This window comes from Liolophura sinensis, chromosome 11, assembly GCF_032854445.1.
Source record: "Liolophura sinensis isolate JHLJ2023 chromosome 11, CUHK_Ljap_v2, whole genome shotgun sequence".
NCBI classification, from domain to species: Eukaryota; Metazoa; Mollusca; class Polyplacophora; order Chitonida; family Chitonidae; genus Liolophura; species Liolophura sinensis.
In genome coordinates, this window is record NC_088305.1 from 16426796 (window position 1) to 16442104 (window position 15309).

General features: G+C 41.0%; 2 protein-coding genes across 3 annotated transcripts in view; one reads left to right on the top strand and one right to left on the bottom strand.

Annotated features, from left to right (window-relative positions):
• The first annotated feature begins 271 nt into the window (after positions 1-271).
• LOC135478121 (uncharacterized) lies at positions 272-4893 on the top strand. Its single transcript, XM_064758393.1, has 5 exons — positions 272-283; positions 532-699; positions 1071-1172; positions 2000-2156; positions 3491-4893. The coding sequence occupies exons 1-5, from the start codon at positions 272-274 to the stop codon at positions 4036-4038; spliced, it is 987 nt and encodes a 328-aa protein (XP_064614463.1). The 3' UTR covers positions 4039-4893.
• Positions 4894-14185: 9292 nt separating this feature from the next.
• The window catches only part of LOC135477416 (general transcription and DNA repair factor IIH helicase subunit XPB-like), a 40939-nt gene continuing 39815 nt past the window's right edge, over positions 14186-15309 (bottom strand). For both annotated transcript variants that reach the window (XM_064757511.1, XM_064757510.1), the window contains exon 21: positions 14186-15257. In XM_064757511.1, coding sequence (XP_064613581.1) covers positions 15147-15257 — 111 coding nt within the window. In that variant the 3' untranslated portion in view covers positions 14186-15146. The remainder of the gene's footprint in view (positions 15258-15309) is intronic.

The following is a 15309-nucleotide window of genomic DNA, read 5'->3' on the forward strand; positions in this document are numbered from 1 at the left end:
CCACACTCCACACTTCTAGAAGTAGAAATAAATGCATTTTAAGAGCCAGAAACTCCCAAATTTCTGTGTTGACTTCTAGATTAGTTTGAGGAGCCTCACTTATAAAGTACTTATGCCAAGGTTAGTGTCAAATAAATCATGGGCTCATGAGTTTCAGCCCCTGCACAACTCCCCCCCCCCACCCCTTTCAACAGTTGGACTCTTCAAACCATACCCCCCTCGTTCTCAAACAGTGGACAACTCGTATCTCCTGTGCGTTAAGTATTTGATCATGGCAAGCTACGTTTGCTCCCTTAACTCAAGAACATTTCAATTATTCTGATGGCAGCCAGAATTATGAGGTGAGAAATCCAGGCTCTAAACCCATAGTGGCTGCATCTGCTTGTTGCTGGCAGACCTTTTTACATACAGGCATGATCTTTCCAACATTGCTATTGTCGTATAAGTGAAATATTCTTGAGTACAGCGTAAAAACACGAATCAAATAAATAAATAAATCAAACATCTAATATACTTCGTGTTTTCTTCCAGTTGGGTGTCGATATTTTACTTGTGAAGGGAACTGTGGATGCAAACTTAAAGCTGTTGCTGGAATCCGGTGGTATTGTTGTGGTGGAACATATCCAGTACAGACTGCTTACAGTCCTGGCTGAGAAAGACATGTCCAAATTGGTGACATATGTGGAGAGTTGCTCCAGAGTATGTTGAAAAAATGCCTAGACCAAATGTATACGGGCATGAATAAAGTATCCCACATAAAGTTTAAAAAACAAACCTTTTTATTTTCCTCATGTAAGAAATGTAAGAAAGATTGTGCGATCAATCTCACAGATTGTTTTGTCCCTTTTTTTCCTTTTACTTATGTGCATGGTTCATGATAACACTCTGTTAGGAATTATCTGTGTATGTAATTTACATTAAATTGAGAAATAGATTTTTTTATCTTGTTTTGCGCCTTTGTCCAAACAGTAGTGGAAGGAAAGTGTAGAAAAATCTTATTTTGTTTCTCAGCCTGGATGGTGACAGTGGTGCTGACATGCTTGTTAAAGTCTCTGATTTTTTCATTTCAGGAGGACTTGTGTTGTCTGAATGTATCCACCCTGGAATTGGCTGATGACAACCTCAAGAATTTCTTTGTTCTCAAACCAGTTGACAGAAGCAACATGATGTGGGTAAGTTTATAAGAGATAATACTTTCTTGGTATAAACAAGACAAATACCAGCTAGCATACTAAGAAGACTTTGCCTGTACAGCTTCAAGATTTTTCTTGTCCTAAAACCAGTTTATGCAAAGCACTTGGTGTCATGTAACATGGTGTCAATTTTATTTGGTTTAACGTTAGTGAAAGTATACATGAAAGCGAATCCTGAAACAAAGATTCTGGTTTTACAGGAAGTGAAGAAAGTTATGCAAAAAATGGAAAATTTTTTTTTTGTTTTTGCGGGATATTTTATATCTCTTCAGTCAGTGGATTGGGAATGTGTTACCAGCTTTGTACCCTATATTTGGGCTCTTTCTCCCCACACAGAGTTGTTTTGACAGCCAACGTATAACCTCGGAAGCCTTAGAAAAACTGTAGTTTTAAGCCATTTTGCATCTCAAGAACAAAGCTGAGACGTTTTTATGTAAATTGACAGCTTAGGATCCACCCTAAACTGCTTATTAAGAAATAAGCACAAATTGTTGATGTGTTAGAAGAGATAATCCTTTCATGGCAAAACAAAGACTTTTGGAGAAATGAATGTACTATGTTAGTGAGACTCATTTACAGGGTGGAGGTGTTTGGTGTCTTTTGGTGTGACATTCCAGTGAGGCAGCATTATATAAGTATGTCAGCACATTGCTGGTTGAATATTGATTGATTAACCAGTCCAAATTACAGCAAACAGACAAACATTGATCAGTCAGAATTGTATATCAGATATGGAAAGAAGTAAGTGTATAAAATAATGGCATATTGGTCTGATCAATCAGTCAGTCATTCACTGTTTCTCACAGACTGTTGTGCTGAGTCACCCCTGTGAAGATGAAGCCTGTCGCCGAGAGCAACAGGTGTGGAAATGTGCAGCCTGTCTGTCATCTGTTCTTCAAGGTCACGGTGTCATCCCAGGTGAAGGACAAAGCGAGCTCCAACTGGCCAGATGGTTGTCTGCTGGTGAGTTCAGTGTGAGCTGAAAGGAAGTGTGTTCAGATTTGGTGATAACTGTGAGCTGAATGAGAATAATGTGAGATCTTGTTCTGTTTTGTTTTATTTACGTCATATCCAACAGGTTGATAAATTACAATAGGGTAATTATTTTCATAATTACTCTCCTTCAGGTACTTAGTGCAATAATGGATTTTCATGTACACAGATTTTGTCCATGCCGGCCCTGCTAAAGAATTGCACTAATTCCCTTGAAACTTTATGTATGACTTGAAGACACATTTCATTATTGTGATGTCATACTGAAACTTTTGTATTTCACATGGATAATATCTGTGAATATTTGAGAATAATATCTGACATCAGTATTTGAACGTATGACCTAAAATTATGCAGTTATACGAACGGCTCAATCAGATGAGCGACTGGTGTTCAAGAAAAGCCTTGTTATTTCTACTATTTTCATTATACAATTTATGTACAGCGTACAGAACCAATCCCCAAAATTATTGTCCTTGACAGCTATATTTATGTTTTTATTTTCTTTTATCCTTTGAAATTTTAAGGAATGGAAGGGGCGTATTTCAAACATCCGCATTCGATCTAATTTTGAGATTTTATTGGAACTTTTTTCTTCAAAATTATGAGGTTATGGACATTAATAAGTCCAGTACTGAGGTTTTAATTTATGCTTGTGTAAACTTATCATGGTTTCTTTACATCTTAACCTTAAATATGAACATGCTTTGAAGATGTGCACCTTCTAAATTTGAAATAATATATGAATTGGGGCACAGAGTCCAGATTTTGGTGTTGACTTCTCTAGCTTGAAATAGATGTCCAGTCAACTTAGGCTGCCATTTAAACTGAAGCACTAATGAGCGAGCTGCCGGGTTTCTCATAGCCCTTCTTATACGCTGTTTTCCGTGATTAAACATAAAGTATGTGTGAAAGAGCCCAGTCTCAAGAGTCATGTCAAGTATCTTGCCCCCGTATTGCACCAGTGGTCATCTAGTGATACACTTTAATGTCAAACCTTACTTCCAGTCAGAATTTTGTAAAAAGACAAATGTTGTTTTGTCCATGACCATGTTGCCCATGTTGCCTAATTCTAAGTGTCCTGTTGATCTTAAAGAGCTGTTCTGAGGTTCGTTTGAAAGGAAAATGTACCTATTAAAAATGTTTGAAATAAAGTTTTAGCACCAGAAGTACCATTTTATGACATTTACAATTTTTTGGCCCCTATAAATGTCAAATTTGAGGTCATTTACTGTCCACTTCAGAAGATGGACAGATTTCAACCATTTATACATCTAAGCAATTCTGTTCCATTTCATTGACAGGTGACACTCAACCTCCTTATGCTGATGACAACATTTTGAAGTCTTTGGTATTTGAGGAACTCGCTGCAGGATTCAGAGAGTACCATTCTTTGGTGCTCAGAAATGCTGGGATTTTGCATGGCACTGAAAGAAAAGATTATCCATCTTGTTTTTGTGGACATTTCGCCAAATCCGAGAAACCAAATAGCAGTGTCAACAAACAAGAGTACCAAGACTGTCAGTTTAGCAGTCATTGTACTTATACCCAACCAGGTCAGTTTTCATCGGACAAGAGTTGCATGGAAGGCTGGAATGACCAATATGTAAATAATGCCTTTTTAGAGTCCGTGCGTGATCTTAGAAACAGCGACCAATTGCTCTGTCCAAACTGCGGACTGTCCCAGCCGTCCATTGTAAATCCTAACCATCCATATTTGGATGACTTTGTCTCTAAAGCTAGAGCATATCAGTCAGCCCTAGAAACAGTTTGTCTGATTCTTCAGTGTGATTATCACATAACAACGGGTATATCAGCTCACTGTGGCCCAGAAGTAAAGACTGTTCTTTAGTTATCACACATTACAGGAGTATCACATATACATTGCAAGGAAGGGAAGAATTTTCTTTTGTTATCACATATCGACTGATTCATATCAGCTCAACTCAACTCAACATTGCTCAGAAACCATGAATGCTCTTTAGCAGTCTAAGTAAATTTTCAATCGAACTGTAAAGAACAATTTTCATACTTAGCTGCTGATGTGGCAAAAGTTCGTAAGTTCAAGACATGAAGAAGTCTTTGGTTAACTAGTAGGTAAAAGGATATCCTTGGTTCCCCAAAACAGTCTCTATTGCCAATTAAACATGCTTTATTAAACATTTAAACAATTAAAAATCTGATTCCCAACATCTGAATTCATTTAAGCATTTGTTTGGAGGATAAAAACCTTTAAATACAAAAGTGAAAACAAATATTTCAGAAGCATCTTCAAATGGTTTACCAAGTGTTGAGCTTACATCAGGATTGGGTTGTCTTTTGCTGACAGTATTTCGTAGGACAATTTATTTTTCATTACATGTATTCATTTATTTGTTTGATTGGTGTTTTATGCCATATTCAGAATATTTCGCTTATACAATGGTGGCCAGCATCATGGTGGGAAGAAACCGGGCAGTGCCCAGGGGGGACAGTCATGGCCATCCGCATGTTTCAGACAGACCTGTCCACATATTGCCGGAGAGTAAGCGAGCATGAGCTGGACTTAAACTCACAGCAACCTTGTTGGATGTAAGTTTACATTCAGTTGTAAAGTTGTATATGTAGATCTAGATTGTCTTAAATGAGGCAGATTAGATTGTAGGTATGAACTTTAGTATTGCAAAAAATGTTATGTCTCAAAGCCAAAAATACAGAAAACGTTTTGACAAGGAAAATGTGTTTGTTTTAAAACAATAAGGATGAATTTTGTGGAACATGTGTATGGCGTGACTACAGATTTGTTTTGTGGAACATGTGTATGGCGTGACTACAGATTTGTTTTGTGGAACGTGTATGGCGTGACTACAGATTTGTTTTTTGTCCAGTATAATGCCATGGAAACTCAAATCCAGATTCATGTTTTAAGCGAACTAATTCCTCAACCTGTTAAGTTATCAAAGAACAACTTTTTATGCAATTTTAGCATATTTTTCATTTTGATTTTGGAGACAAAACTACATGAACGTTGGTTGGACTGGCCAATTTGGTTTAAAAAAAAAAAGTAAAATTTAATCAGTCTATACAGAACCATGTCCTTGAATGAACATCCTGCAGACGTGAGAAAAGGTCAAGAAATTACAGCAAGTGCCGAAGAGGTAGGAAAATAAGTGAGAGCTTATAAATCTGCAGATGACAACGTTTGTCAAGGATATGCATGATAAGATGCAATAGTCCCCATTTGTTCAAAAGTGTATTAACTTAAATCTGCACTAAAGTGCAGGTGGTTCTGTATTACGCTAAGACTCGTATTAAGATTTAAGCCTGGTTTAATACACTTTTGAACAACAAGCTTCTGGTTTCCTCCGGGCCTCCGTGGCCCAATTGCCTAGCGCACTGGTGCAGCGTAGTGACCTAGAAGCCTCTCACCAATGCGGTCGCTGTGAGTTCAAGTCCAGCTCATACTGGCTTCCTCTCTGGCCGTACGTGGGAAGGTCCGTAAGCAAACTGCGGATGGTTGTAGGTTTTTCCCGGGCTCTGGCCACAGGTGAAATATTCTTGGGTATGGCGTAAAACACCAATCAAGAAACGAAAAAAAAAAACAAAAATCTAGTTTCCTCATATATGTAAGTGTTTTCCTCATATTTCTGCGTAGTTTTCACATGTAGTTTGTGTGTCCGGAATTTGAAGAGAACATCGACACACAGTACATTTAACTTGTGTGAATGAAATTTGGAGAGGACATCCACGCACAGTACATGTAACTTGTATGAACGGAATGTGGAGAGAACACCCACGCACAGTGCATGTAACTTGTATGAACGGAACGTGGAGTGGACATCCACGCACAGTACATGTAACTTGTATAAACGGAATTTAGAGAGAACACCCACGCACAGTACATGTAACTTGTGTGAACGGAATGTGGAGAGGACACCCACGCACAGTACATGTAACTTGTATGAACGGAATGTAGAGAGAACATCCACGCACAGTACATGTAACTTGTATGAACGGAATTTAGAGAGAACACCCACGCACAGTACATGTAACTTGTATAAACGGAATTTAGAGAGAACACCCACGCACAGTACATGTAACTTGTGTGAACGGAATTTGGAGAGAACATCCACGTACAGTACATGTAACTTGTGTGAACGGAATGTAGAGAGAACACCCACGCACAGTACATGTAACTTGTATGAACGGAATTTAGAGAGAACACCCACGCACAGTACATGTAACTTGTGTGAACGGAATTTAGAGAGAACACCCACGCACAGTACATGTAACTTGTGTGAACGGAATGTGGAGAGAACACCCACGCACAGTACATGTAACTTGTGTGAACGGAATGTCTAGAGAATATCCACGCACAGTACATGTAACTTGTATGAACAGAATATAGAGAGAACATCCACGCACTGTACATGTAACTTGTATGAACGGAATGTAGAGAGAACATCCACGCACAGTGCATGTAACTTGTGTGAACGGAATTTAGAGAGAACACCCACGCACAGTAATGTAACTTGTGTGAACGGAATGTGGAGAGAACATCCACGCACAGTACATGTAACTTGTGTGAACGGAATGTCTAGAGAACATCCACGCACAGTACATGTAACTTGTATGAACGGAATATAGAGAGAACACCCACGCACAGTACATGTAACTTGTGTCAACGGAATGTGGAGAGAACATCCACGCACAGTACATGTAACTTGTATGAACGGAATGTAGAGAGAACACCCATGCACAGTACATGTAACTTGTGTGAACGGAATGTGGAGAGAACACCCACGCACAGTACATGTAACTTGTGTGAACGGAATGTAGAGAGAACACCCACGCACAGTACATGTAACTTGTATGAACGGAATGTAGAGAGAACATCCACGCACAGTGCATGTAACTTGTGTGAACAGAATGTAGAGAGAACACCCACGCACAGTACACAGTAACTTGTATAAACGGAATTTAGAGAGAACACCCACGCACAGTGCATGTAACTTGTATAAACGGAATTTAGAGAGAACACCCACGCACAGTACATGTAACTTGTGTGAACGGAATGTGGAGAGGACATCCACGCACAGTACATGTAACTTGTATAAACGGAATTTAGAGAGAACACCCACGCACAGTACATGTAACTTGTGTGAACGGAATGTGGAGACAACATCCACGCACAGTACATGTAACTTGTATGAACGGAATTTAGAGAGAACACCCACGCACAGTACATGTAACTTGTGTGAACGGAATGTGGAGAGAACATCCACGCACAGTACATGTAACTTGTGTGAACGGAATGTCTAGAGAACATCCACGCACAGTACATGTAACTTGTATGAACGGAATATAGAGAGAACACACACGCACAGTACATGTAACTTGTGTGAACGGAATGTCTAGAGAACATCCACGCACAGTACATGTAACTTGTATGAACGGAATGTAGAGAGAACACCCACGCACAGTACATGTAACTTGTATAAACGGAATTTAGAGAGAACACCCACGCACAGTACATGTAACTTGTGTGAACGGAATGTGGAGAGGACACCCACGCACAGTACATGTAACTTGTATAAACGGAATTTAGAGAGAACACCCACGCACAGTACATGTAACTTGTGTGAACGGAATGTGGAGAGAACACCCACGCACAGTACATGTAACTTGTGTGAACGGAATGTGGAGAGAACACCCACGCACAGTGCATGTAACTTGTATGAACGGAATGTAGAGAGAACATCCACGCACAGTACATGTAACTTGTGTGAACGGAATGTGGAGAGAACACCCACGCACAGTGCATGTAACTTGTGTGAACGGAATGTAGAGAGAACATCCACGCACAGTACATGTAACTTGTATGAACGGAATTTAGACAGAACACCCACGCACAGTACATGTAACTTGTGTGAACGGAATGTGGAGAGAACATCCACGCACAGTACATGTAACTTGTATGAACGGAATGTAGAGAGAACACCCACGCACAGTACATGTAACTTGTGTGAACGGAATGTGGAGAGGACATCCACGCACAGTACATGTAACTTGTATGAACGGAATGTAGAGAGAACATCCACGCACAGTACATGTAACTTGTGTGAACGGAATGTGGAGAGAACATCCACGCACAGTACATGTAACTTGTATGAACGGAATTTAGAGAGAACACCCACGCACAGTACATGTAACTTGTATGAACGGAATGTGGAGAGAACATCCACGCACAGTACATGTAACTTGTGTGAACGGAATGTCTAGAGAACATCCACGCACAGTACATGTAACTTGTATGAACGGAATATAGAGAGAACACCCACGCACAGTACATGTAACTTGTGTGAACGGAATGTGGAGAGAACATCTACGCACAGTACATGTAACTTGTATGAACGGAATGTAGAGACAACATCCACGCACAGTACATGTAACTTGTGTGAACGAAATGTGGAGAGAACACCCACGCACAGTACATGTAACTTGTGTGAACGGAATGTAGAGAGAACACCCACGCACAGTACATGTAACTTGTATGAACGGAATGTAGAGAGAACATCCACGCACAGTACATGTAACTTATGTGAACGGAATGTAGAGAGAACACCCACGCACAGTACACAGTAACTTGTATAAACGGAATTTAGAGAGAACACCCACGCACAGTGCATGTAACTTGTATAAACGGAATTTAGAGAGAACACCCACGCACAGTACATGTAACTTGTATGAACGGAATGTAGAGAGAACATCCACGCACAGTACATGTAACTTGTGTGAACGGAATGTGGAGAGGACATCCACGCATAGTGCATGTAACTTGTATAAACGGAATTGAGAGAGAACACCCATGCACAGTACATGTAACTTGTGTGAACGGAATGTAGAGAGAACATCCACACACAGTACATGTAACTTGTATGAACGGAATGTAGAGAGAACACCCACGCACAGTACACAGTAACTTGTATAAACGGAATTTAGAGAGAACACCCACGCACAGTACATGTAACTTGTGTGAACGGAATGTGGAGAGGACATCCACGCACAGTACATGTAACTTCTGTGAACAGAATGTGGAGAGAACACCCACGCACAGTACATGTAACTTGTGTGAACGGAATGTAGAGAGAACATCCACGCACAGTACATGTAACTTGTATGAACGGAATGTAGAGAGAACACCCACGCACAGTACATGTAACTTGTATGAACGGAATGTAGAGAGAACATCCACGCACAGTGCATGTAACTTGTGTGAACGGAATGTAGAGAGAACACCCACGCACAGTACACAGTAACTTGTATAAACGGAATTTAGAGAGAACACCCACGCACAGTGCATGTAACTTGTATAAACGGAATTTAGAGAGAACACCCACGCACAGTACATGTAACTTGTATGAACGGAATGTAGAGAGAACATCCACGCACAGTACATGTAACTTGTGTGAACGGAATGTGGAGAGGACATCCACGCACAGTGCATGTAACTTGTATAAACGGAATTTAGAGAGAACACCCACGCACAGTACATGTAACTTGTGTGAACGGAATGTAGAGAGAACATCCACGCACAGTACATATAACTTGTATGAACGGAATGTAGAGAGAACACCCACGCACAGTACACAGTAACTTGTATAAACGGAATTTAGAGAGAACACCCACGCACAGTACATGTAACTTGTGTGAACGGAATGTGGAGAGGACAGCCACGCACAGTACATGTAACTTCTGTGAACAGAATGTGGAGAGAACACCCACGCACAGTACATGTAACTTGTGTGAACGGAATGTAGAGGGAACATCCACGCACAGTACATGTAACTTGTGTGAACGGAATGTAGAGAGAACACCCACGCACAGTACATGTAACTTGTATGAACGGAATTTAGAGAGAACACCCACGCACAGTACATGTAACTTGTGTGAACGGAATTTAGAGAGAACACCCACGCACAGTACATGTAACTTGTATGAACGGAATTTAGAGAGAACACCCACGCACAGTACATGTAACTTGTGTGAACGGAATGTAGAGAGAACACCCACGCACAGTACATGTAACTTGTGTGAACGGAATGTAGAGAGAACATCCACGCACAGTACATGTAACTTGTATGAACGGAATGTAGAGAGAACACCCACGCACAGTACACAGTAACTTGTATAAACGGAATTTAGAGAGAACACCCACGCACAGTACATGTAACTTGTGTGAACGGAATGTGGAGAGGACATCCACGCACAGTACATGTAACTTCTGTGAACAGAATGTGGAGAGAACACCCACGCACAGTACATGTAACTTGTGTGAACGGAATGTAGAGAGAACATCCACGCACAGTACATGTAACTTGTGTGAACGGAATGTAGAGAGAACACCCACGCACAGTACATGTAACTTGTGTGAACGGAATTTAGAGAGAACACCCACGCACAGTACATGTAACTTGTATGAACGGAATGTGGAGAGAACATCCACGCACAGTACATGTAACTTGTGTGAACGGAATGTCTAGAGAACATCTACGCACAGTACATGTAACTTGTATGAACGGAATATAGAGAGAACACCCACGCACAGTACATGTAACTTGTGTGAACGGAATGTGGAGAGAACATCTACGCACAGTACATGTAACTTGTATGAACGGAATGTAGAGACAACATCCACGCACAGTACATGTAACTTGTGTGAACGAAATGTGGAGAGAACACCCACGCACAGTACATGTAACTTGTGTGAACGGAATGTAGAGAGAACACCCACGCACAGTACATGTAACTTGTATGAACGGAATGTAGAGAGAACATCTACGCACAGTACATGTAACTTATGTGAACGGAATGTAGAGAGAACACCCACGCACAGTACACAGTAACTTGTATAAACGGAATTTAGAGAGAACACCCACGCACAGTGCATGTAACTTGTATAAACGGAATTTAGAGAGAACACCCACGCACAGTACATGTAACTTGTATGAACGGAATGTAGAGAGAACATCCACGCACAGTACATGTAACTTGTGTGAACGGAATGTGGAGAGGACATCCACGCATAGTGCATGTAACTTGTATAAACGGAATTGAGAGAGAACACCCATGCACAGTACATGTAACTTGTGTGAACGGAATGTAGAGAGAACATCCACGCACAGTACATGTAACTTGTATGAACGGAATGTAGATAGAACACCCACGCACAGTACACAGTAACTTGTATAAACGGAATTTAGAGAGAACACCCACGCACAGTACATGTAACTTGTGTGAACGGAATGTGGAGAGGACATCCACGCACAGTACATGTAACTTCTGTGAACAGAATGTGGAGAGAACACCCACGCACAGTACATGTAACTTGTGTGAACGGAATGTAGAGAGAACATCCACGCACAGTACATGTAACTTGTATGAACGGAATGTAGAGAGAACACCCACGCACAGTACATGTAACTTGTATGAACGGAATGTAGAGAGAACATCCACGCACAGTGCATGTAACTTGTGTGAACGGAATGTAGAGAGAACACCCACGCACAGTACACAGTAACTTGTATAAACGGAATTTAGAGAGAACACCCACGCACAGTGCATGTAACTTGTATAAACGGAATTTAGAGAGAACACCCACGCACAGTACATGTAACTTGTATGAACGGAATGTAGAGAGAACATCCACGCACAGTACATGTAACTTGTGTGAACGGAATGTGGAGAGGACATCCACGCACAGTGCATGTAACTTGTATAAACGGAATTTAGAGAGAACACCCACGCACAGTACATGTAACTTGTGTGAACGGAATGTAGAGAGAACATCCACGCACAGTACATATAACTTGTATGAACGGAATGTAGAGAGAACACCCACGCACAGTACACAGTAACTTGTATAAACGGAATTTAGAGAGAACACCCACGCACAGTACATGTAACTTGTGTGAACGGAATGTGGAGAGGACATCCACGCACAGTACATGTAACTTCTGTGAACAGAATGTGGAGAGAACACCCACGCACAGTACATGTAACTTGTGTGAACGGAATGTAGAGAGAACATCCACGCACAGTACATGTAACTTGTGTGAACGGAATGTAGAGAGAACACCCACGCACAGTACATGTAACTTGTATGAACGGAATTTAGAGAGAACACCCACGCACAGTACATGTAACTTGTGTGAACGGAATTTAGAGAGAACACCCACGCACAGTACATGTAACTTGTATGAACGGAATTTAGAGAGAACACCCACGCACAGTACATGTAACTTGTGTGAACGGAATGTAGAGAGAACACCCACGCACAGTACATGTAACTTGTGTGAACGGAATGTAGAGAGAACATCCACGCACAGTACATGTAACTTGTATGAACGGAATGTAGAGAGAACACCCACGCACAGTACACAGTAACTTGTATAAACGGAATTTAGAGAGAACACCCACGCACAGTACATGTAACTTGTGTGAACGGAATGTGGAGAGGACATCCACGCACAGTACATGTAACTTCTGTGAACAGAATGTGGAGAGAACACCCACGCACAGTACATGTAACTTGTATGAACGGAATTTAGAGAGAACACCCACGCACAGTACATGTAACTTGTATGAACGGAATGTAGAGAGAACATCCACGCACAGTACATGTAACTTGTGTGAACGGAATGTAGAGAGAACACCCACGCACAGTACATGTAACTTGTATGAACGGAATTTAGAGAGAACACCCACGCACAGTACATGCAGTTTGTGTCAACGGAATGTGGAGAGAACATCCACACACAGTATATGTAACTTGTATGAACGGAATGTAGAGAGAACACCCACGCACAGTACATGCAGTTTGTGTCAACGGAATGTAGAGAGGACATCCACGCACAGTACATGTAGCTTTTAGACTGCGCTACTGCTAAAACTATCGGAGAGCAATGCGGTTTGCACCATTCGATTCTTTGTCAGCTGACTTCGGGTCAGTTCCTTTCCAGCTGAACAATTTTACCCATTATGAATTTTTGTCTGATGAATTCGGTGGTTTACATTATGTGCCGTTCCGTACTCCTTGGAAACCGGTGACATTTTTGACAATTTTTTCAACACCTGCTGGCTGTTTGCCAAGGCACACATTGTTTGCTAGCTTAATTATGTGGTTCAGTGGTGAATTGTACTTTTTGTGCAGACTGTATCAAACGCTTTTTACTGGCCCCCGATAGCACAGTTGGTAGAGCGTCCGCTTCGGGACCAGTAGATGCAACGTCAATCCTGGGTCGAGTCACACCTAGGACTCTAAAAGAGGAAGTTGTAACCTCTTCGCATGGCGTTCAGCATGAAAGGGATAGTGCAACGACTGGTTGACCTGTATCAGTATACTGGTTCGGGCGGGACGGCTTACTTGCCTTCGGCAAGGCGTCTCAGTGAAGATGGAAATCCGTCATGCAACAAGGAGGGACATCACTTGCACTCTAAGGATTCCTTCGTCGTCATATGACTGAAAAATTGTTAAGTACGACGTTAAACGCCAAGCACTCACTCATTCACTCACTCAAACGCTTTATGTTTACTATGTGCGAATGCCGTGGTATGGGAGTACATGTACGCAGATGGACCCACTTTGTCTTCGACTTGAAAGTAACACAATTGATGGCTGATTCAAAGTTTTAGCTGTAACTGAGGTTAAATCTTAGATACCCAGGTCAAGCTTGTCTCATGGTGGCAGTGGTGTAAAACAAGCGCAGCAGAATCCGGTCCGGTAATAGTGCTGAATCTTGTGGACTCACGAGTGGAAGGTAAGGGTGTTAACAACTTGTACACCACCCTTCTTCAGGTGACTGTTCATAAAAAGACATGTAACACTTAAAGACATGTAACACTTAAAGAGATGTAACACTTAAGGACATGTAACACTTAAGGACATGTAACACTTAATGACGTAACACTTAAGGACATGTAACACTTAAGGACATGTAACACTTAATGAAACATCTCCAGTCTTATTAGAAATTTGGGATTCAGAGTAACAAATTAGATGGATGTGAAGATGTATACATGAAGAGAAAACAGGTAATACCATGCAATATGCCATTTTTTTTATTACAAGTTGACCTTGTATCAAATTTTGAAATACAAATAGACATTCATACAGGCCTAGGCCTTTATATCAACAGGCATACATTTTTATCTTCCAGACATTTTCCCCTTGCACTTAAAGTATTCATTTTATGTTCAAATTGTGATATCACATCACCATATACTTATTTATTGATTAACAATTTTCCCTTTCACAAAGGCAGCTGGCATTAGAGTGGGAGGAAACCAGTTAAATCCACAACCATCTGCAGATCGCTGGCAGACCTCTCCACATATACAAAACGGAAACTTACAGCAACCACCATGGTGAAAAGCCCCTCGGTCATTGTTCTGTACTAGCATGCTAACCTCTATCCACAGTTCTTTCACCAGGCCTTATCAAGGCCAACGTGTGACATGGTCAAACATTCCACCCAAGTCAATGGTAAATGATCAGAGTGTCAGACAGTGTACACTGGTTTGATTTTAACGCTTCATTGTATTAAGCATATACACTGTACCTGATAAGCTGGAACTTCATATGCACCTTAGAAGATAAAGTATTAATTTCACCTGGCAAGTTGTAAGCGCACCACACCAACTTCAGCATGAAAACAATATGGATCATCAAGACAAAGTCAAACAGTCAACACCGCCAGCTTCACAGACAATCAAAAACAATATTGATCAGACTGTTCACTGCTTCAAACCATTTACTTTGATACATAATAAATTATCTGCAATAACACCATCCACTAACAATGTCGCCTGGTACATATGATATCCAACCAAAGGCTGGCATCATCATCTTTGATGAATCCATATTTTCGATGGACTTCTTTTAGCTTATTTTCCAAACAGCATCCAATGGAAGGGCCGGTATCATCGTTTGAATCTCTTGAACAGCGGATGTTTCGCCTTGTTCCTATACTCCATATAGATAGCATCGTCTGCTCCTGACATTGAGCTCATGTTGCCAGTTCGCCTCTGAAACTGTGAACAAAATTTTGAACAGCTATGAATGTCATGATCAGAAGTTTTCTCA

Bases quoted from the DNA above. Each gene is read 5' to 3' on its own strand.
- LOC135478121 (XM_064758393.1), top strand. The intron at 700-1,070 runs GTATGTTGAAAA...TTTTCATTTCAG, and splicing joins ATGTGGAGAGTTGCTCCAGA to GAGGACTTGTGTTGTCTGAA. The intron at 2,157-3,490 runs GTGAGTTCAGTG...TTTCATTGACAG, and splicing joins GGCCAGATGGTTGTCTGCTG to GTGACACTCAACCTCCTTAT.